Here is a 21,473-nt window from a genome sequence, read left to right as displayed (position 1 = left end):
CCTTATGTTCATGACTGGCCTCTTAGGGCATCTCTAAACAGTTCCCTAGTTTCATCTTGAGGGCAAGTACATGATGCTGAAGGATTCTTGGGTTACATTTCTGTACTTGCTGAGGAAACATAATTTTGGTGTCAATCAAGTGCTTGAACATGGAAACATTGCTTGATCTATGGATGGAATTTGGGGTAAAGTCTTTTAGAAAAGTTTCCTTTTTCTAGTATGGCTTTACAGCTGCACAAAGAATCCTACCTAGGTAAAACTAGAGAGCTTCCATATGCTTACACAGCTGACTTTACAGTGCAAAAAGGTGAAGTGAGGCAGGCTTGGGGGCCCTAGGAAATCTCATCTGTTTTCAGGTTTTACACTTACCATTGTAGGCCAGTATACTATATGCAGACTGCAAAGGCTCTGCAGGTGAAGGACTCCAATCTCTACCCCTGGGATCATGAGTGTCAGAGCCAGAAGAGAACACAGCTATAGGGAGATACCTTAATTCTCATCTCTGACTCACATGCCAGGAGGAAAAGATAGAATACTTGCCTGGGCAAGTTGTAGAGAGGGGCCATCCTGAAACAGGCCACCACTGCCCGTTTCCGCTGCTTTGATAGCAGTTTGTGCCAGACCGCCTTCTTGGACCTCAAAGGCTGTTCCACCTACGAAGAAATCACATGGCTAGGTATACACTAAGCTGATCTGGGTGGCAGAAAATACCAACAGACTTCTCAACCCTGGAAGAAATCTGATTTCTCAACTGTGGTCAATCAAAGGTACTCAGCACTAAATGATTCAGTTTGTAAAAGTCTTAGGTTTTCTTTCTTCTCCCAGTTGTTTTTGGTTGCTTACTGCTTAATAGTAGTGTTACAAATGAGCAGGGAACTTAGATAGATTATTTGAACTGACGGCAAAAATTTGTAAAACATTGGAAGGATTAAGCATTGAGTCTTGCTACCACGAGACACCAAGATGACACTTTGCGATGACCCAGGATGATCCTTACTTCTTGCTTTCTTACAAGGGTGCTTACAGGGTGTTCGAAACTAAAAGCTGAGTGTCAAGAGAAATTTTGTATTCTGCAAGGCGGTCTTGCTTCCTCAAGCCTCAGGGTAGACGCTACTTACCTGCTCTAGGTGGAAGACAGCTGCTGAAATTCTCTGCACACGCTCCACTGTCTTTTCTGGGTTGGAAGGTTCTTCACTCTTTAAAACATCCTTGTATAGGTTCAGTTGCCACTTTACAGCTGGATCATCAGACTGCAGATTGAAGCACATACATGAGATGAGCAATCTCTTATACCTCTTATATAGAAAAGGCCTTTGTCTCCTATAATGGTTCCATAGTATTCAAGAGTCTTTTCTATGAATTCCTCTCTCATTTTCTCTATCATTTCTCTATTTTTCTGGAACAATGTAGATGCTTCATAGGAACTTTTCATCATAGCCTATATGTCTCAACCCTTCTGTCATATCTTCCATCCCTTTCTTTCTGTGCTGCCTTATGATTTCCTTAAATCAACCGTCCAATTCATAAGTTCTCTTTTCAGCTGTATCTACTACATTTTTTAACCTATATATGGAATTTTTATTCCTATTTTTTAAAGGAATCTCCATACCGTATATAGATGGAATTTTTAATTTCAATGATTATTTTTAACTTTGTAAATCACTGTGAGGTCTTTTTTCAATTCTACATCCCCTCTCCTTTCTTTACAAAATAATGTCCAAGTCATGATTTATAGCTTATATGGCTGCCTTTATCTCTTTAAATATTTCTGAAATACCTAAAAAATTCCTTTCTGTAGTTCCTTAGGCTTGAATTCTTCCTTTTGTTGATTTTCTGTCTAATAGTCATGGATTTCTTTTCACACTGTGTGTTTTTTAAAAATACGAACTTGTATTCAGGAGTTTTGTTGACTGGCCCATATTCTAGCAGGGAGAGGCTGAGTGGTTTCATGGCTGTTTTTACAAGCAATTCATGGGTGTCACTGCATCAAGAGTCACTTTATATAAAAAAGTGCTCTGCTGGTTTTGTTCAGTCGCTAAATCATGTCAGGCTCTTTGGGACCCCATGGGCTGCAGCACTCCAGGCCTCCTTGTCCTTCACTATCTCTGAGAGTCTGCTTGAACTCATGTCCATTGAGTTGGGGATGTTTTCCAAACATCTTAGCCTCTGTCACTCCCTTTTCGGCCTCAATCTTTCCGACCATCAGGGTTTTTTCCAATGAACCAGCTCTCGGCATCATTTGGCCAAAGTACTGGAGCTTCAGCTTCAGCATCAATCCTTCCATTAAATATTCACGATTGATCTCCTTTCGGATTGACTGGTTTGATCTCCTTGTAGTCCAAGGGACTCTCAAGAGTCTTCTTCAGCACCACAATTTGAAAGCATCAATTCTTTGGTGCTCAGGCTTCTTTATGGTCTAACTCTCACATCTGAACATGACTAGTGGAAAAACTGTAGCTTTGACTATATGTATCTTCATTGGCAAATGATGTCTTTGTTTTGTAATATGCTGTCTAGATTTGTCAGCTTGCTTTCCTTCCTTTTAATTTCGTGGCTGCAGTCACCATCCACAGTAATTTTGGAGCCCAAGAAATTAAAATCTGTCACTGCTTTCACTTCTTCCCCTTCTATTTGCCATGAAGTGATGGGACTGGATGCCATGACCTTAGTTTTTTGAATGGTGAGTTTTAAACCAGCTTTTGCACTCTCTTCTTTCACCTTCATCAAGAGGCTCTTTTATTCCTCTTCACTTTCTGCCATTAGAGAGGTATCATTTGCATATCTGAGGTTGTTGATATTTCTCCTGGCAATCTTGATTCTAGCTTGTGACTTATCCAGCTTGGCATTTCACATGATGTATTATCCAGCTTGGCATTTCACATGATGTACTCTGCATATAAGTTAAACAAGCAGGGTGAAAACACAGAGGCTTTATGTACTCTTTCCCAACTCTGAACCAATCAGTTGTTCTATGTAAGGTTGTAAGTGTTGCTTCTTGATGTGCATACAGGTTTCTCAGGAGACAGATAAGGTGGTCCGGTATTCCCATCTCTTTAAGAATTTTCCACAATTTGGTGTCATCCAGATTTGCTCTAAATTTATGCCAAGCATGGGAAATTTAGTCCACACTCCTCTTCCAGATTACTAAAATCCTCATCCTCTATGAAATGTATGTGGTCAGGAAAGCTCTATGAGTTTTCCTCACTTCATCGTCTTCTCTTCATTACTAAGATTTAGACTGCCCTCTTTTTTTCTGGCACTTAGAATTTCTTTTTCTATGGCACTCCACTCCAGTACTCTTGCCTGGAAAGTCCCATGGATGGAGGAGCCTGGTAGGCTGCAGTCCATGAGGTCGCTAAGAGCTGGACACAACTGAGTGACTTCACTTTCACTTTTCACTTTCATGCATTGGAGAAGGAAATGGCAACCCACTCCAGTGTTCTTGCCTGGAGAATCCCAGGGACAGAGGAGCCTGGTAGGAGGCCATCTATGGGGTCGCAGAGAGTCAGACACGACTGAAGCGACTTAGCAGCAGCAGCCGCAGAATTTCTTCTTACTGCCTTTTTTGTAGTCTACTTTACCCACCATCCCTATATAGTTGGGGTAGAAAGGAGAGGCTATTTGTATCATTTTAGTCTTCACTCTTAGGGCATAACATATTTGGGGGAAAAGCTGTCCAGATTTGCAGACCTGGAAAAATTTTAAATAGCCTTAAAATCAAAATTGGTCTTGATTTTGTCTGATTTTGGGGTGGGGGGTTATACAAACTCAGACACAAAGTTACTTTGTTCACAAATCTCTAAAGCTGAAAGTGCTAAAACTTCCCCCAGCTTTCTGTTACACTCTAACACACCTCACAGTCAGTAAATTCTGAGACCTAATCTAACCCCCCTGCCATGGTTTGATGTTCACACAGTGGGAGGTGGGGAGATATGTTTTACTGGACCTCCTTGCAACTGGCAAGGAAAATAACAAAAATCAAGGACCAAAAAATGAAAAATTAAAGGCAGAGAGTTCTACCAATTCAGCACAAGTACTCTGAGACTGGTTTCAGAACACATTAAGGAAGTTATGAGTAAGCTAAGTGGGTGTGAGGCGCCCTGCAGCCAGAAAGAAGCCTGCGTGAGTTCTCACTGTCTTCCTGCTACATCACCTTTTCCTGCAAGTGCAAGTTACTCCGCAGATGCTCCTTCACCTCTTCATCTGTGTCCCTCTGTGGAAAGAGATGTGAAATTTTATTCCTATAGGTTACCATGGAAATGTAAAGTGGGGTGCAGGGATGTACTAAGAGTTTTGCTGGGATCTTTACTACAATAACAAAAGGAGAGAACAGGCAGAGACGTATCCGAAAGAGCATGTGCTGACTCCCAAGTCAGCTGTAAAGATGATGGTGTGTTGCTTCTGCGCACCTTGGCTTCTGTTCATTGATCCCCAGGGACGGAGGGCTGAGCACAGAGCACCACCACCTGTATTAAGTGCTCCACCAAAGCAGATGGGTGACTTACGTAGCTGTACCGTGATTTTGCGAGGGAGATCAGCTCCTGATCGCCTGGGGTGCACATATTCAGACCAATGGGCAGCATTTTCTTGAGCGCAGCCACGATGAGGGAGGTCTGGATGGAATAAAAGTCTCCCCTCCGCTTTGTCTTCTTCCGCTCCTGGTCCTGTCCTCCAGACTAGTGATGAAGTTGAAACAAACAGGGGCTCAATGATTCTGAAAGGCACTGCCTCCTATATAGGTCCTCCCTTGTATAGGTCGGGCCTTTCTACATTTCAGAGGACAATAAAGGATTGTGATACACAAAGCCAACCAAGGGGCCATTCAAGGCCAGCCCTGATGCTTAGACTTCTCCTTGTGCGCATGCTCACAGAACCACGTGACCAGACACATAATACCGACACCCACGGTCTCTGCTCGCTTGCATCTAGATGGAATGAACAAGTGGTGTTCCTACCAAAACAGTGACTTGCTAACTGACAAAATGACTGCAGAAAAGAACTGAGAATCCTGATGTGAGCAGCATTAAACAAGCGAGAGAGCATCTGCCCTAGAATACTAGCTCCTGGTCAGGGCTGGAGCGAGCATTTTGGGGCACAGGCATCCTAAGGTCTGCAGGAAAATGGGACCGCCCAGGTTGGTAGGGCTGCTTTGGGATCTGGCTGGGGCAAAGTTAGGAGAAACAGTGCAGAGAGATGAAGAGGAACCGCCCCAAGTCTGGGAGAGTCTGCCCTCCTTTGCTTATACTTTCTGGACCCTTTCCGGGGGAGTTACTCCAGCAAAGTGGGAGTTTTGCAAGAAGAGGCCAATGCACTGGGTTGTGGCAGCCCCAGGCAACCAACTGAGGACCCTCTGCACCCACCACAGAAGGTGCATGTGGCTGGGCCCAGGAAAACAAGGCTCTGCCCTGCCCATGTGGTACCTCATCGCTGGACTCTGCCCCAGCTGAGTGGGCGCCTGCTGGAAGTGAGGAAGGGCTGGGAGGCCAGAGGCAAAGACTGAAGTCAGGATCCATGATGGGGGAGAACTGGGGCTTATTAAAGCTTTTGCTTTATGAGGTGCCCGTGAGTGTTTGCAGCATCCTTGTAATTGCACAGTGGCTTGCAATGACAGAAACACTGCGCTCTGGGAGCCGCTTGAGAGGCCAAACCTCTCCTTTGAAAATGGCATGTAAGGCCTGGGGCCCCTGGCTGGAGTAGAATTTGCTTTATGGAGGATTGGTTTTCTGAGAGAAGACCAAGTAGGATCAGAATCACACCACCTTAGCGCCAATCTATTTACTTTCCAAAGTGTGATGGAGGAGGAGTATTAATGGGTATTCTCAAAACGGAGGTGACTTCTTTTGCCCAGCTTGTGGTGGCTAAGCCTTCAAGTGGTTACATGGCAGAAACCACAGTGAAATCCCTGGCAGGCAAAACCCAGTCTGACCAAATACTGCCAGACAACTCTTACTTGTGTCTGGTGCTCCGGAACAACAGGTCAGACCCAGGATAACAGTGGGAGGGCCCAGTGTAGGAGGGTGGGGTTGAAGCAAGATACAAAGTGTCTTATATTCTAGTCACACAGCTAGAAAACTGATTCCTACAGAAATTCCTACCTTTACTGAGAGCTTGTTGGGTTCCTTAGATGTTCTAGTATCAGGTATAAAATTCTACAGGTTGTGCCTAAGGCAAAACTCTTAAGTCTAAATCACCCTTGAAAATACCTCAAATTGTCCATAAAGGATAGAACCCAGTTTTATTTATATATATATATATATAAATAATGAGGTATAGTTACATGGACATTATATAAGAGGTAAATAGTAACATGCGTATACAAAAAATATGCAAAATTGTGGATTTGATATACAATTTAAATAATTTCTTGCTTGCTATTTTCTTTGGCCAATCTCATGTTGTTCTAAGTATAAATGCTGCATATATGATGCGGCTCCAATGTGCCTGGTACTTAGATAAACCATTTGTAATCTTCCCAACAAGGCTGAGATAACAAGAGGTCAGTTATATAAAGGGGAACATGATGCTCGGGGAAGTTAAGTGATGTTTTTCTAAGGGCACACAGCAGTTCTGAGTCCGGGCCAACATCCAGACTGACATCTGCCTGGCCATGGCTCCATTTTTCTTTACTAAGAGCTGCATGTGACCTGGTTCCTGCACATCTCCCTGCTTCTGCTACAGACCTGGTGCAAAGGTCTTGGGACAGTGGCAGCAGACATATGTTAATGGAGAGAAAGAGAAATGCTTCCAAGCAATAACCTGTATAGGATACTAGAAAATTGTCCCAGGGTTTATTCCACCGGGTGCACATTTTATGCAAACACGGCTATTTCAAATGCTTGCTGATTTCAAATCCTTGACTTTGATCCTTGGAAAACTCTCTGACTCTTTGGAGTCCTGCACAAGAGCCAGACATATATAGTGTGGAAGGGCTGGGACCACTAACAGTAGGTAAGAGGAGGGAGTCTCCTGGGCACTGAGAGCCCTGGTCAGCGTCCCTGTCTCTGTTAGTGTGCTGGCTGCAGAGTGGGCAGCCGGGAAGGGAGCAGAGATGGCAAGGAGACCTCGGATAGGGCGAGGCTTGGCTGGCTTCCCCGGCTTCCCCCTTCCAAGGGTGGGTAGGCCTACATTCACTCTTTGACAGGCAGTTGTCTTCCCTGGAGCAGGCCTGGGGGACCTCCAAGTGGGAAAATCCATTCTGGACCACCCCCACGGTGATCACAGTGCAGAAGGTAGCCAGAGTCTGGCCCCTCTAATACTAGGACAGAAAAGACATGTCATGCATTTGACCTGTACCTTTACTTGCATGGCCTGTGTGGAAAGATAAGAGAAAAGAAACAAGGAGAAGTCAGTCAGTGAAAGCAGGGGTCCAAAGCATAAGCATGTTAGTCACAGCTCTTCCACCCCCATTCCTTAGCCAACACGACAGAAAACCAACCACTCTGGAAGCCAGTTGACCATGGCATGAAGAGGGGGCGGGAGGTTAGGATGGAGGTTAATTGGATCGAAAGGACTTACACCCAGAACAAGCAGTACATCATCTCAGAGACCAGCATTCCAGAGTGTGTGACACTCTGCACACATTCCAGAGTGTGCAGACCCAGGTGGTCTTCAGATCTGGCCACCCAAGTGACTCTTTAGATTGCACGCCTTCTCTCCTCCCCACTCCGTCCTGTTACCTGGGTGGGCTGCAAACAATCTGTCACATAACCAAAGACCCTGATTTTCTTTCTTCCTTCCACCCACCACACTATCACCACCGGAAGATCTATGGTTACAAAAAGAGAGAGAACTGAGCTAAGGGGCCATGTATGCGCTTCCCCTAAATAAAGGTTTGCTAAAACCATACTCTAGGAATATTCAAGGTGGCTCAGGATCACCTCATGACCCAAAGGATGGGGCATCTCTCTTCTTGTGCTGTGACCTTCAAATATACCTTAGGTCAAAGGCTCCTACATGCTATAAGTTCTAATTTTATTCCTTTCCTCAGATATTGCTAAGATTAGTTAACTCAGTGCATTTCCCTAATGCTTGAAATGCTCTCTCGTGCCTGCTCTCTTTATATATTTTAATCTATTTTTAAATGTTAGCTGAAACTTTTCATTTTACAAACACATCTAGAAATTCCTATATATTCAAAATCACTTCATTTCTGCCCACTTAACCACTAATAGTTTATGATCAAATAGCCAATTTATGTGTGAAATTAAGGAAAAAACAGAGACTCTTAAGGGAAAGGGAGTTGGAAGAGTGGAGGGAGGCTTTGGAACTAGGGCAGAGGTGTGCGATCTGAAGCGCTCATTCCCAGGGAGAGGGTAAGGGAGGTAGAGACCAGTCAAGTCTACACTGGATAGTAGAGAGAAAGATGAATTTCCAGCAGCCCCCTGACAATGAGAAAGTGTGTGTGTGTGTGTGTGTGTGTGTGTGAGATAGAGAGAGAGAGAGAGAACAAAGGAGGGAGGGTCGTAAGAGAAGAGAGAAGGATAGAGGAGTGAATGGTGGGACAGGGAGGACAGAGAGAGGAAGTGAGGGGGGAGGCAGGGTGGGGGTCGTGGGTGGAGGGTGAGGGGTGGATAGCAGGGGGAAAGGCTGGAGAAAAAGAAAGGAGAACAGGAAGAGGGAGAGAGAAGGCGGGCAGAGGGACAAAGAGCACTTGAACTGTCCAAGTGCAAGAACAAAGGGAATACAAATGAGAAAAAGTGGAGGGGTGGGGGAATGAGAGACAGGTGAGTGACCAACTGGGGGGTCACTGAGGAGGAAGAAGCAAGCTCACACATGCCATTCTGCAACCCTGAGGAGCATAACGATGTCTTTCAGCACGGCCCTTCCTTTCTCAATACACTGAAATCACACTCACAGGGTGGAGAGGCCTTAAACAATGAGGCACCCTAACATTTCCTGCATCACAACTCTTTTGTTTATAATCTTGGTCAAGGAACTGACATTTCTTGGGCTAAACGTGTTCTAACTTACCATTCCCCTCTGAGGAAGCTGTTGCCATTTTTCCAGAAAACAAAACAAGTTTAAAAACAAAACAAAAAACACATGCTCAGCTCAGTTATGTACAGCTTGACATATCTGCAAACCGGTGTTATATAAACAAAATATACAATGGGCTCTCCTCAAAATGTGCTTTCGCTGCTGGAAAAAGGACATCTCTTTGAACTGACCTTCCATTAGTCAAGTGTGAACAGTGTGGCCCACTGTATATTTTTTCCACTTCCTTTTTGTCTGCAATGGCATGTGTGGTGTGTGTGGGCATGCAGCTTTCCAGCACACATCTCTCTGCCATATGCACTGAGGCCAAGATCATTTATACAACACCAGAATTCAATTAAGAGAGGAGATGAAAGCAAGCACAGGTGACTATTCAGATCAGGTAGAAGAGAGAACATTTAATTTCAGGGTGGCAGTGGGGATTCAGCTGATACTAAAGAGAACACTCTCTCTCCATCCTCTCAATCAGTACTTTTACATCCAAAAAATACCAGAAATAGCTATGAGTTACTGTCTTTTGGAGGCATGGTATCTCCCTGTCTGAAATAATGTGCTGTATTTATGGAATATTATTCAATTCAAGAGATGCATTTAAAATTTACTTTTTCTAACAGGGCATACTAGTAGAGTTGGGAGAAGTCAGGCAGTAAGCTCAAGCCCATTCTACAAACTGGTAAACTGGGATCCAGAGAAGTTAAGTGAATGATGCAAGGCCATCCTTATACTCATCATAAAGCCAAGCTGGGACTTCTGTTTCCTTTGGTATCTAGTTCCGTTTACTACTACACTTTGTGTCTCAACTGAGGCAACTGGAACAATATGAATATTTGTTACCCTGAGGAGTACAGCACATGTTATTTAATATCTAGAGAGTGTTCTTCCATCCATTACACTGTAAGTTTCACCCTTTCCAACATCATTCAGAAAAAAACTGGCATACGATGTCAATGGAAATGAAAGCCTTTGCTCCTGTGAACTGACCTTACCAGCAGGGAAGATGCAACCCAAAGACCCTGATTTCCTTTCTTCCTTCCACCTGAATTCTGATTCAGGTTCTGATTCTGATTCACTATCTTCTGACAAGGCTAATGTACTCTTTTCCTCATTCAATGATGTGAATGATCAATTTCAGGTTAGTTTGTTAGTAGGTTAGTTTTAGAACATCATTCTTGGTCACCTCATTCTTTCCAAGCGCAAACCCAAGGACCCTGAGTATCTACACATCACCAGAGGGTTAAGATATCTTTGCCATTTCTGCTCATCTGGGATCCAAATCCCTGTATCAGAGTCATTTCCTTTGCTTTGCTGACAATAACAATGGATGCTACCTGGTTCCATCAAAGGCCAAAAGATCTACCCCCAAGTTGAAGGAAGCAAGGAATCTGAGCATCAGTGACTTTCCGTAGGCGACCAGGGTCAAAGGAGAGCTTGCAATGACTGTAACAAAAGTCTCCAGAGGAACTGAGGGACAGATGTCCAGAGATCAGGAGTCTGAAAATATCTTTCCTCCTATACCTCACACAAGTAGCCGTTTTCCAGAAGTTGAATGCAAAATAAACTCTGGAAAATCAAATAAAAATTATCTAAAGCACAAAAGGATACATCTTAAGTAAAATCCCTTTGCAGCAAAGATTCCTCTTGACTGTGAATATATATATACCTAATCTCTCTGCATTGTAAGTGCACAATTTTATTTATCAAACTTTACTAATCAGCATACATCAGATTCTAAACTCTGAGAATAAATTTTTGGATGCTGGAAGAAGTGCTAATCTCAATACAGCTTAAAGATGGAAGGGATAGAAAGTTCAGAGTGACTGCACCTGACCAGAGCTAGACACGCTTTGTGAAGTTTTGGGTGCTGAAGTTTTCACTTTTGGTGTCATACCAGTCTCGGGTCTGGAGCTGGGCATACAAAGATCTTCTATCGCAAATGGTTATTTGGAAAGATGTCCCAAGGGCTTCACTATCAACCCATGACTATCATCTTTCCAGAACCGATTCTCACTTCTGAGAGGTCCCCATGCAACCTCCACCTTCCTGGTTCCCAAAGGCAGCACTGTACCAGCCATGAGAGAGGGACTTCTCAGGTGTCACATGCCACATCCAGCTGACAATACAGTCAACCCTCATCAAGGGACACTTCTCAGGGGAAGAGCGTTCAGGTAAGCCACAACAGCTGGGAATCAAACAGCACATTTAAGTAAGCCTTGCTTTTGTGTATACCCCCGAAGGAGTATGTCTGAGAATTCTCTCCCATAAAACGGCAAAGCCTCATTGTACAGAACTGACTCAGGAGGAGCAGGGGGGCCAGCTCCCGCTCCTCTATTTTTGCTGTACCTCTCCCTGTAGGTGACTTTGTTTTCAGACAGATGTTTGGAATGCCCTCTTTCAAACATTTCCTATAGTGGGATGGATAAATGTTTGGGTTTCTGAGTGCAACTTGTATGGAAAATAAATAGAAGGCATTAAGAGGTCAGCACAGCTGAAATAAAGCAGTTATTAGACGTTCCAGATAGGAGGAAAATGAGTGCATTCTAAGAATATGTGCCAACAACATCTTCAAAGCAAAGTCATGTCCTTACCGTTAATTAAAAGGTGGCTCTAGGCACGGGTATTTTTTGTAGCTTTTCTACACAGGAAGTACTTCTACTTTACAAAAAGTAAGAGCAGCTTTGGTTTTGCAGACCTCTCAAATGCCTTAGGCACGTCTCAAAACAAACTTTTTGACACACAAAGGAGCTACTTATTTATCAAATGTGATGCCCATGCTTATTTGAGAGCAGTTTCTTCTGGCTCATTCTCAAAGAAACAACAGTGGAGATTGTTGGTTTTGTGTGGTTTGACCCGAACGCAGTAGGGGCTTATTCTTTCACATACCCAGGACATGTAGCTTGGTTCAAGGCTGGAGAACCTTTGGAATTGATTTCTATGGACTTACTTTCGACATCTTGCTTTTGCTGTCTCCAGTTAAAAATGCCAAATTATTAATTTCATTCTGAATCACAAAATTTTGCTCTTCCCTCTTGAAGTTCTGAGTTGGGGGAACAGAAAAGCAAACATTACAAGAAAGTTTTCCGAGGTGTGTACCTTTCACCGCAGACTCCAAGCCCAGGGCCCCCGTGTGTGCTTACGTGAGATTTACACCACAGGATGAAGATCTCTGCCACCATGCGGAAGAGCTGGTCAGAGTCTGCATCAGGGCTTTTGAGCCAGTTAGATCTGAGGCGAAAGATAAATGAGTACACATGTGGAATTCCTCAGTGATTGAAACAGTCACACTCTAAAAATTATACCAACATAAGATGCACACCTTTATCCAGATAAAACTGCATCCCCACCAAAGGCATTCTTCAGACAGGCTACATAACAATATACTCCTCACATGCTTAGAGACAGACATGCAATTGTTGTAGGTATGTTTGAGGGACCTACAATAGTCATTTCCATTTTACTAAAAGATGCCAGGTTTATCTTAGCAAACAGACATTAGAAATCAACATTTCAGAATGGTCAAAAGTAGGGATTTTTTTGTCCTTTGAAATGAAGAGATGATTAGAGTTACACTCTTAGTTTTGTGACTAGTCTCCTTTAATCCACAAGGTTAGCAAGATCAGGAAAGTCTTGGTCACTGTGACATATAATCTTATTGTGGACATCTGTTACTGTCAAGCCTCTGAAATTGTGAGTACTCTATAAATAGTTCAGGACTCACCTATTTTCCTTTCAAAGCCACTTTTATGAATGAAATCTGTAAGAATGTTTTTCACTGATATTTGAAGTGTACATGCAGAGACCAATACTCCTTTGCTCTCTGAAATGGTTTGGAAATTCCCTATCTAAAATACTAGCCTAGGTTAAGAAATTTCACAGTGGTGGCAAGAAGGCTAAACTACAATAGAATGTAGTCACTTCCTTTGACTGTGTGGATCACAATAAACTGTGGAAAATTCTGAAAGAGATGGGAATACCAGACCACCTGACCTGACTCTTGAGAAACCTATACGCAGGTCAGGAAGCAACAGTTAGAACTGGACATGGAACAACAGACTGGTTCCAAATAGGAAAAGGAGTACCTCAAGGCAGTATATTGTCACCCTGCTTATTTAACTTCCATGCAGAGTACATCATGAGAAACACTGGACTGGAAGAAGCACAAGCTGGAATTAAGATTGCCGGGGTAAACATCAATCACCTCAGATATGCAGATGACACCACCCTTATGACAGAAAGTGAAGAGGAACTAAAAAGCCTCTTGATGAAAGTGAAAGAGGAGAGTGAAAAAGTTGGCTTAAAGCTCAACATTCAGAAAACGAAGATCATGGCATCCAGTCCCATCACTTCATGGGAAATAGATGGGGAAACAGTTTAAAAAGTGTCAGACTTTATTTTTGGGGGGGCTCTAAAATCACTGCAGATGGTGACTGCAGCCATGAAATTAAAAGGCGCTTACTCCTTGGAAGCATAGTTATGACCAACCTAGATAGCATATTGAAAAGCAGAGACATTACTTTGCCAACAAAGGTCCGTCTAGTCAAGGCTATGGTTTTTCCAGTGGTCATGTATGGCTGTGAGAGTTGGACTGTGAAGAAAGCTGACTGCTGAAGAATTGATGGTTTTGTGTTGGAGAAGACTCTTGAGAGTCCCTTGGACTGCAAGGAGATCCAACCAGTCCATTCAAAGGAGATCAGTCCTGGGTGTTCTTTGGAAGGAATGATGCTGAGGCTGAAACGCCAATACTCTGGCCACCTCATGCAATGAGTTGACTCATTGGAAGAGACTCTGATGCTGGGAGGGATTGGGGGCAGGAGGAGAAGGGGACGACAGAGGATGAGATGGCTGGATGGCATCACTGACTCAATGGACGTGAGTCTGAGTGAACTCCGGGAGTTGGTGATGGACAGGGAGGCCAGGCATACTGCAATTCATGGGGTCACAAAGAGTCGGACATGAATGAGAGACTGAACTGAACTGAAAAGTTGTCTTGCCTCGAATCATCTTGCACATTTGAATTAAATTATATTTATTTTTTATTTATTTTTATTTTTTTACTTTACAATACTGTATTGGTTTTGCCATACATTGACATGAATCCACCACAGGTGTACATGAGCTCCCAACCCTGAACCCCCCTCCCACCACCCTACCCATATCATCTCTCTGGGTTATCCCAGTGCACCAGCCCCAAGCATCCTGTATCCCGTATCGAACCTAGACTAGCGATTCGTTTCTTACATGATAGTATACATGTTTCAATGCTATTCTCCCAAATCATCCCACCCTCTCCCTCTCCTTATATTTTGAAAGGGGTGGATGATTTGCCACTTTCAAATATCTGTGTAAAGTAATGCATTAGGAGTTAAATTGTGTACCATCTTTCTTAAAGAAAACTGTGGCTCTCATGAATGGTTTAAAAAACTCCATGTCCCTTGGTGCCTGCAGGGGAATAGCTAACAAAAGCCAGTTCCCCTACACCTGGGATATCAGACTGAGTTGTCCTGGGCTGCCTGTGCCTTTCTGCCCATTCTGCCCATTACTAGGCTAAGGAAGAAAGTAAAGACTCATAAGGCCAAGACCACCTGTGGATGCCTCTCTCATCTCCTTAGTTCCTTACTGCTTGAGTTGGAGCTTCACGGATGCCTCTATTTAACCTTTCTAGTTTTCTACTTCAACTAGCTTCTGTTTCACAGGTAGATACTACAGGGGATCTGCCCCACATTTATTCTCGTCTTCTTCCTTAGGAAGAAACCCCCATTTTACCCTGGGTGGTACTGTGTGCTGCTAAGATCACATTACCCAGCCTCCCCTGAGGGACATCTGTGGAACTACACTCTGATTGATGAGCTGGAAGAGGGAGTTGTTGGATAAGCCTCCTGGAAAAGCTCTCTAAAAAGCGTCAGATAGCTTAAGGCGCCCTCCTGCCTTTCTACTTCCTCTCTGGGATGAAAATATGACAGCTCAAACTCTGATTGGCATGTTGCACCATAAAGTAACTTTGAAGATGGAAGTCAATGTTCAGGACGAAGAGAGAGGGGTGAGGGGCAACAACACTGGCCATGGGTTGGATAACTGCACTTTTTCGGTGTGTGAGATTTAACTTCTACTTTAAGCTACTCTATAAGGTATCCATCACTAGGGGCCAAATGCAATCCAAACTTGAGGCTTGAGATTGGTAATGCTTTTTGATTTCTTTCATATTGACTTTTCAGAGTCAAGTGTCAAGTTTGATCAGAAGTACCAGCTGTTCCTTCTGCCGAGTTCTGGCTTAAATGAGCTTTATAGGCTTGCCCTATGCCTCTACTGGGAAGAGACGAGGGCACACATCCTACCCTGCCGAGGAAAAGTCCAGCCACAGGGAATGTGACCTGCAGGAACGCTGAAAGCAAAACATCAGGTGAACATCTGCTCACAGGAGAAAGCAGCAGCTTTGGATATCTTGGCTTTCAGCTCAGTGAATTTTGTTTTGAACATCCGTCTTGCAAGAGACGGATTTTTTACTCTTTGTTTTTAGTGAGGGTCCTTCTTCAGGTTCAGAATGGTGGGTCACATGAACCCACCATTAAATGCTTTCTCCCAGGCACATAAATTCTCTGCTCCTCTCAAACCAGACTAAGACAATATTTGCAGGAGGGCAGAAGATTCCAACCTTGCCTCTCCATTGTGTCCGAATCTTTTCCTACCCCCAAATGAAGTAACCAGGCTCTGTCCCCGCTGCTTCCAGCCTTCCACAGATTTCAAGATCTCTCTCAACATTCAGACAATTGATCCTTTCGGAGGCACTTAACTGATACGTGGGTTTCTTTTATCATCTGCTCTCTGTGCTGCCAAAAGGCAGCTGGGAAATGCAAGGCTGTAGGTGGGGAAGAAGGTTGGATTTAGAGGTAAAACAGAAACAAAAACCAGGAGAATAAAATCTTGGAGAAAGGCAAGAGTGAGAAGAGTTAGACTGCTATTTTCAAAATGACAAGTCATCAGGTTTTTGAAGAAAGTAAAGCCAGTTATCAGGCTTTTGAAAGAAAGTAAAGCCATGCTTCTATATTCACGGTCAGGTTGTCTGACTAAGCCCTAAGAGCTTATCTGTGCCTCGTTCCTGAGCCTTTTGTAGAGGATTCAGCCTGAGGCAGTCACCGCACAGGATTTACCTGGATTCCCTTCAACAGTTTGAGAGATGAGTTTTCACTCCAAATAGCGCTAAAGCTGTTCGTCTCTGTTCAGTGTCTCTGATTTCCAGAAACGAAGCTGAGAAGCTGATTTGTGTAGAGAGGTTTGTTGAACCTGTGTTGATTTCTAAGCTCCTGGGCTGAGGAGATGGAGGCCTGAGTTACCAGGCTATGACCACAGCATGCCTGGAACTCCCACTCCTTCTGGGCCATTGTCAGGCTGATCACTGACCCACCAAAACTTCTATTCAGATGTCAAAGAGACCTGCCACACTGCTGTGACAGGGCTGAAGGAAGTACAAAAATCTAACACAACAAGAGAAAACAAGGGAAGACAGGGCAAGATGGCTCTCTTCAATATTTAAAGAGCTGCTTAGGGAGAGACTGGAGTAGTTTTGCGGCTCTAAAGAGCAAAAGCAGAGCTGATAGGAGTTACAGATCTGAACTCAACACAGTTCAAAGTTGGGGGAATTGGATGAAGGCAGTTCAAGGTATCAACATCCAGTTGTAAGATAAATAAGTCCTAGGGATGTCAGGTTAAACATGACTCATCTGATTAACACTGTATGTTACATGAAAGTTGTTGAGAGTAAATCCTAAGTTTTCTCATTACAAGGAATAGAGACTTGTTTGTCTTTTATTTTGTACCTGTGTGAGATGATGGATGTTCCCTCAGCTTACTGTGGTAAGCCTTTCACGATGGATGTAAGTTAAACCATTCTGTTGCATACCTTACAGAGGTCTTTGTGTCAATTATGTCTCAATAAAACCAGAAGAAAAAAATGAATGAGAAGGAGTTGAAAAAAGTGACTTGAAGTGTCTGACACTAGAACGGGAAGGCACGCACAGGTCCAGCTTTGTCTGTTGTCCATAATCGTGGTGGATAATGAGAGGAGGGAAAGGCACCGCTAGGAAAAAGGAAGGGGGTATTTATTTGTCCAGTTAGATGAGCTGACCTCTAATATTCCTGCCAACTCCACAGTCCTGCACTTCCAAGCCAGCCAGTTCTTTAGGGTGAAGAAAGGACTCAAGGAAGGTAAAGGCACACACGTAGGAAGGAAGTATTTATAAGTGAGGGTCAGATAGCTTTAACGCTCCCTGGTGTTCAGGGAAGAACAGGCTGAAAAGTGAGGATGAATGAATTAATGATGACCTCAAAGACTCTCTGACATTGTCATTTTTAGCAACTTTCAAATACTATGCAAGTGGAACACACTCTGTCTTGAGTCCTGATTGTCCATAGTGGTAAATGCAATTAGAGAGCTATTTCAGGAGCAATCTTACTCTACTCTCATTCTTGCTTTCACCTCAGACTGACAAATTCCTTTGCCAACCTGCTAACATAATTATGTTATCGGAAATGACTAAAATGATGACGCTGAGAGCAGGATTTCTTTTGAGAAAGTGAGTAAAATTACCCATAGATAGTTAAGGAATTATATACACACATACACCTATACAGTGTGCATATGTTCATTCTGCAAAGCTAAATATAAGTAATCTTAAGTAGATATTTTAAATAGTAAGTATAACTTACCTTATAAAATAAATGCTAAAATAGGCATATCCAGACCTATTCCCTGCCCATGACAGAATGGCATACCACTCAGAAAGTTAGCAGTGTTCCCCCAAATGTCTCTAAGTCTTTTCAGTATCTACGATGGGGTATTTTAAAATTAAGCCACTCCAAACTTCCATTGTAGGTCTCGAAGCTCTGGGAAGGTGTGGTTTAATAAAATATCTATTTGGTCTTTGCCTTCCACTGGGACCAGCTGTTCTTTGTTCCTTGGCCTGCTCGCGAACATAAGGTTCCTATGCTTTCATGTCCTCCTTGTTGTTGTTGTTTAGTGGATAAGTCTTTGCGACCCTATGGACTGCAGCACACCAGGCTCCTCTGTTCTCTGCTATTTCCCAGAGTTTGCTCAAAATTATATCCCTTGGGTCAGTGATGATCTAACTATCCTTATTCAGCTTAAATTCCATGATCAATGTTTATAATTAGCCATTATATACACCTTCATGCCCTACCCCATTTTTCTTCATCATACTCATTTTGCAAAACCCCAACCAGGGTTAAATCCAACTCTCTACCTAGTCTCAGCCTGTACGTGGCAGCCAAGTTGGCTGGAGAAAAACACAACTTGCTGATGGTCCCACTTTAAACCCACGACCACAGATCTCAAGTGGGGCCACTGATGCTGCCTCGCAACCATACCGCACTCCTCTGGTCCATCCACTCCCCCTACTTGCCAAAGCCATTGCCCCAGATCATCTGCTTCCTCCTCAAGCCTCCAAGTACATTCTCCCCACCCTCCCTCTCAGTTGATGTTCTTGCTTCCTACTTCACTGAGAATGGAAGCAACCAGAAAAGGACTCCTACAGACTGCCAGCCATAATACATTTGGGCGTGTGTGTGTGCATGCGTGTGTGTGCATGTGTGTGCGTCTGTCTGTGTGTCTGCCAGCAGCAGCACCCATGCACCCTGCCCTCCTGCCCATCACTGTAGATGAATGATCTCAGGCGGATCCTCTGCCTGTTTGAATGCATTGCTTTAGAAATTCTCTCTCCCTCTTACCTCATCAATTTCTCTTCTCTCCCGTGGCTCGTTCTCATTCATAAAGAAACAAGTTGAAAAGTCTCACATCTTAAAAACTCTCCTCTTGAACCTATTCTGCATCTAGCTAGCAGCCCGCTTCTCTCTTCCCCTATATAGTGAAACTCCCTGTGGGACTGCCGTAATGTTCCAGTGGTTAAGAATCTGCCTTCCAATGCAGGCTACGTGGGCTCGATTCCTGGTTTGGGAACTAAGATCCCTCATGCTGTGGGGCAACTGAGCGCACACACCACAACTAGAGAAGCCGGCGCACCGCAATAAGATGGGAACAAAGCCCATGCAGGGCAGCTGGAGAAGGCCAGCACGCTGCACAGAAGACCCGGAGCAGCCAAAATAGTTAAAAACAAACACCTCCCTGAACAAGCTGTCTGTAGTGCTATCTCCAAGCCCTTCTCTCCTATTCTCTTCCACCCTTATTCCAAAGAGGCCTTCAACTCCATCACTTTATTGAAACTGCTCTTGTCAAGGTCACCAATCAGTTATTCATCATTCTTTCCTCCTGGAAATCCTTTGTGGAATTGGTACCTAGGACACAGCACGCCGTTGGTTTCCTCCTGTCTCACTGGTAGCTTCCTCTCAGTCTCACCCGTGGCCCCTTCTCTCCCGCCTGACCGGTGTACAGTCTCACCCGCGGCTCCGTCTCTCCCGCCTGACCCGTGTGCAAGTTCAGTCCTTGGAACGCTCCTCTCTCCCGCCTGACCCGTGTACAGTCTCACCCGTGGTTCCTTCCTTCTCGCCTGCCCATGTACAGTCTCACCCGCGGCTCCTTCTCTCCCGCCTGACCCGTGTACAGTCTCACCCGCGGCTCCTTCTCTCCTGCCTGACCCGTGTACAGTCTCACCCGTGGTTCCTTCTCTCCTGCCTGACCCGTGTGCAAGGGTTCAGTCCTTGGGACGCTCCTCTCTCCCTCTCAAGCCTTTATTTATCTCCTTCAGTCTCATGGCTCTCAAAGACCACATACCAATGTAGGCGACTCTCAAATTCTTAGGTCCACACCAGACCTCTCTTATGAACTCTGGACTCATGTAACTGCCCACTTTCATTTTTATATTGAAGAGGCAACTCAAATTAACATGTCTGAAAGGGATCTCTTTGTCTTCCCCTAAAAAACTTCCATACCCACAATCCCCTCCAACTTAATTGTTGGGAACTCCCTCCTTCCATTTGCTCAGAATCATCTTTGACTCATCTCTTTTCTCTTATTTCCAGTCTGCACGTCCTCAAGGCTCTACCTTTAAGATGCTGGGTCTAGAATCTGACATATTCTGTCAGCCTTCATTGCTGCCAGCCTGGCCCCAGCCACCACCAACTCTTTTTTTTTTTTCCTTTTAAATTGTAGTAACATACATGTCAAATTACTCATTAGCAACATTCAGTACATTCACAGTGTTGGACCACCACTATGACTATCTAATTGCAGAACAGTTTCAGGACTCTGAAAGGAGACCCCAGTCCCACTAAGCAGTGGCCTCATCCCTCTCTGCCCCAGTCCTGGCACCACTAGTTTGCTCTGTCAACTCCAAATCACCCTCAGCCCTTGACTGGGCCACTGTGAGCCTCCCAGCCAGCCTCCTCACCTCCTTTATTTGCCCTGATCCATCACCACTGTGCTTGAAGACTGAGTCAGATCACATCACAGGGTAGCTTCAACACTGCACCAACCTCTCATCTCACTCAGAGGAAAAGCCCTGTACTCTCAGCCCCCTGGCCCACCCCTCAACTCCTCTCTCTCTCTCTGGCCTCCCTGTGCTCCCCTAACATCCCCACCCGTCCCTCCCTCAGGGCTTGCACCAGATTTTCCTTCTTCCTGGGAACAGACCTCTCCCCCAGATCCACATGGTTTCTGACCTTACCTCCTTCAGGCCTCTGTTCAAATGTCACCTTCTCAGTCACATTCTTTTGAAACTGCCACCTGGCACTCCTGATTCCATTTGCTTTGCTTGTATAATTTACTTAGGCAAGTACAGTGTATAGGTAAATATACAAGTGCAAAGGGGAGTATATTGTAAATGTCCAAGTACTTTGTTTATCATTTGCTCACCCCACTCTCTTGCCAGAGTGGAAGCTCCCTGGGCCAACATCTTTTCTTCTGTAGTGTTCTTGCCTGTCCTCTTGAACAGTGCCTGGCACACAGTCAGTAATGTCTCTTGAATGAGTGTGTGACAGAAGAGCAGAGGGGCGGAAGGGGTTGCTGCCGCCCTTCTTCAGTGGCCTGTGAGGATGGACCGGGTGGCCATGCCACTGGTCATACAGAACCACTGGGCAAGGAAAGCGCTGCCCAGAGGTCCCACAGCAGGGATGGAGGCAGGGGGGTGGACTGGGGGGACGCTGCTGGTGGCAGCCGTGACCTCCCTCTCTTGCCTGTAACAAAACCCAGTACCACCGCTCCATCGGGGGCCAGCCCTGCCCAGGCGCCTCTGTACCTGCTGTTGTCCACGTAGCGGATGAGCATGGGGTAGAAGGCATAGAGGTCTCTGCAGAGGATAGCAAACTCGTCCAGGATGAGCAGCTCGGCCTCCTGCGTGTCGCCCTTGCTGTCCGCTCGCAGCTGCTCCTCCTCCTGCACGGTCTTGATGGCCTTCTTCTTCAGCTTCTCCAGGGTCGGGATGAAGTGGCTTCTCAGCAGGTCTGGCCTGGCTTTGCTGATGATCGGTTGGGCGTACACTGTGTTTGCAAACAAAGGGTCTCCCCCTCATTCCACAGGT

The 21,473-nt window shown here is 44.7% G+C and overlaps 1 protein-coding gene across 1 annotated transcript in view; it reads right to left on the bottom strand.

Annotated features, from left to right (window-relative positions):
- Positions 1-21,473, bottom strand: part of RYR3 (ryanodine receptor 3) — a 386,865-nt gene that overhangs the window by 45,817 nt on the left and 319,575 nt on the right. Inside the window, exons 66-73 of the mRNA XM_068992826.1 lie at positions 21,192-21,432; positions 12,129-12,216; positions 11,936-12,028; positions 7,294-7,308; positions 4,506-4,676; positions 4,154-4,213; positions 1,119-1,250; positions 541-653 (exon numbers count right to left, since the gene is read on the bottom strand). Of these exons, the coding sequence (XP_068848927.1) occupies positions 541-653; positions 1,119-1,250; positions 4,154-4,213; positions 4,506-4,676; positions 7,294-7,308; positions 11,936-12,028; positions 12,129-12,216; positions 21,192-21,432 (913 nt within the window). The remainder of the gene's footprint in view (positions 1-540; positions 654-1,118; positions 1,251-4,153; positions 4,214-4,505; positions 4,677-7,293; positions 7,309-11,935; positions 12,029-12,128; positions 12,217-21,191; positions 21,433-21,473) is intronic.

The sequence above is a fragment of the Capricornis sumatraensis genome, chromosome 2 (genome assembly GCF_032405125.1).
Source record: "Capricornis sumatraensis isolate serow.1 chromosome 2, serow.2, whole genome shotgun sequence".
In the NCBI taxonomy this organism is placed as follows: Eukaryota; Metazoa; Chordata; class Mammalia; order Artiodactyla; family Bovidae; genus Capricornis; species Capricornis sumatraensis.
The sequence above is the reverse complement of the archived record's forward strand: the minus strand, read 5'-3'. Positions and strand labels throughout refer to the sequence as shown.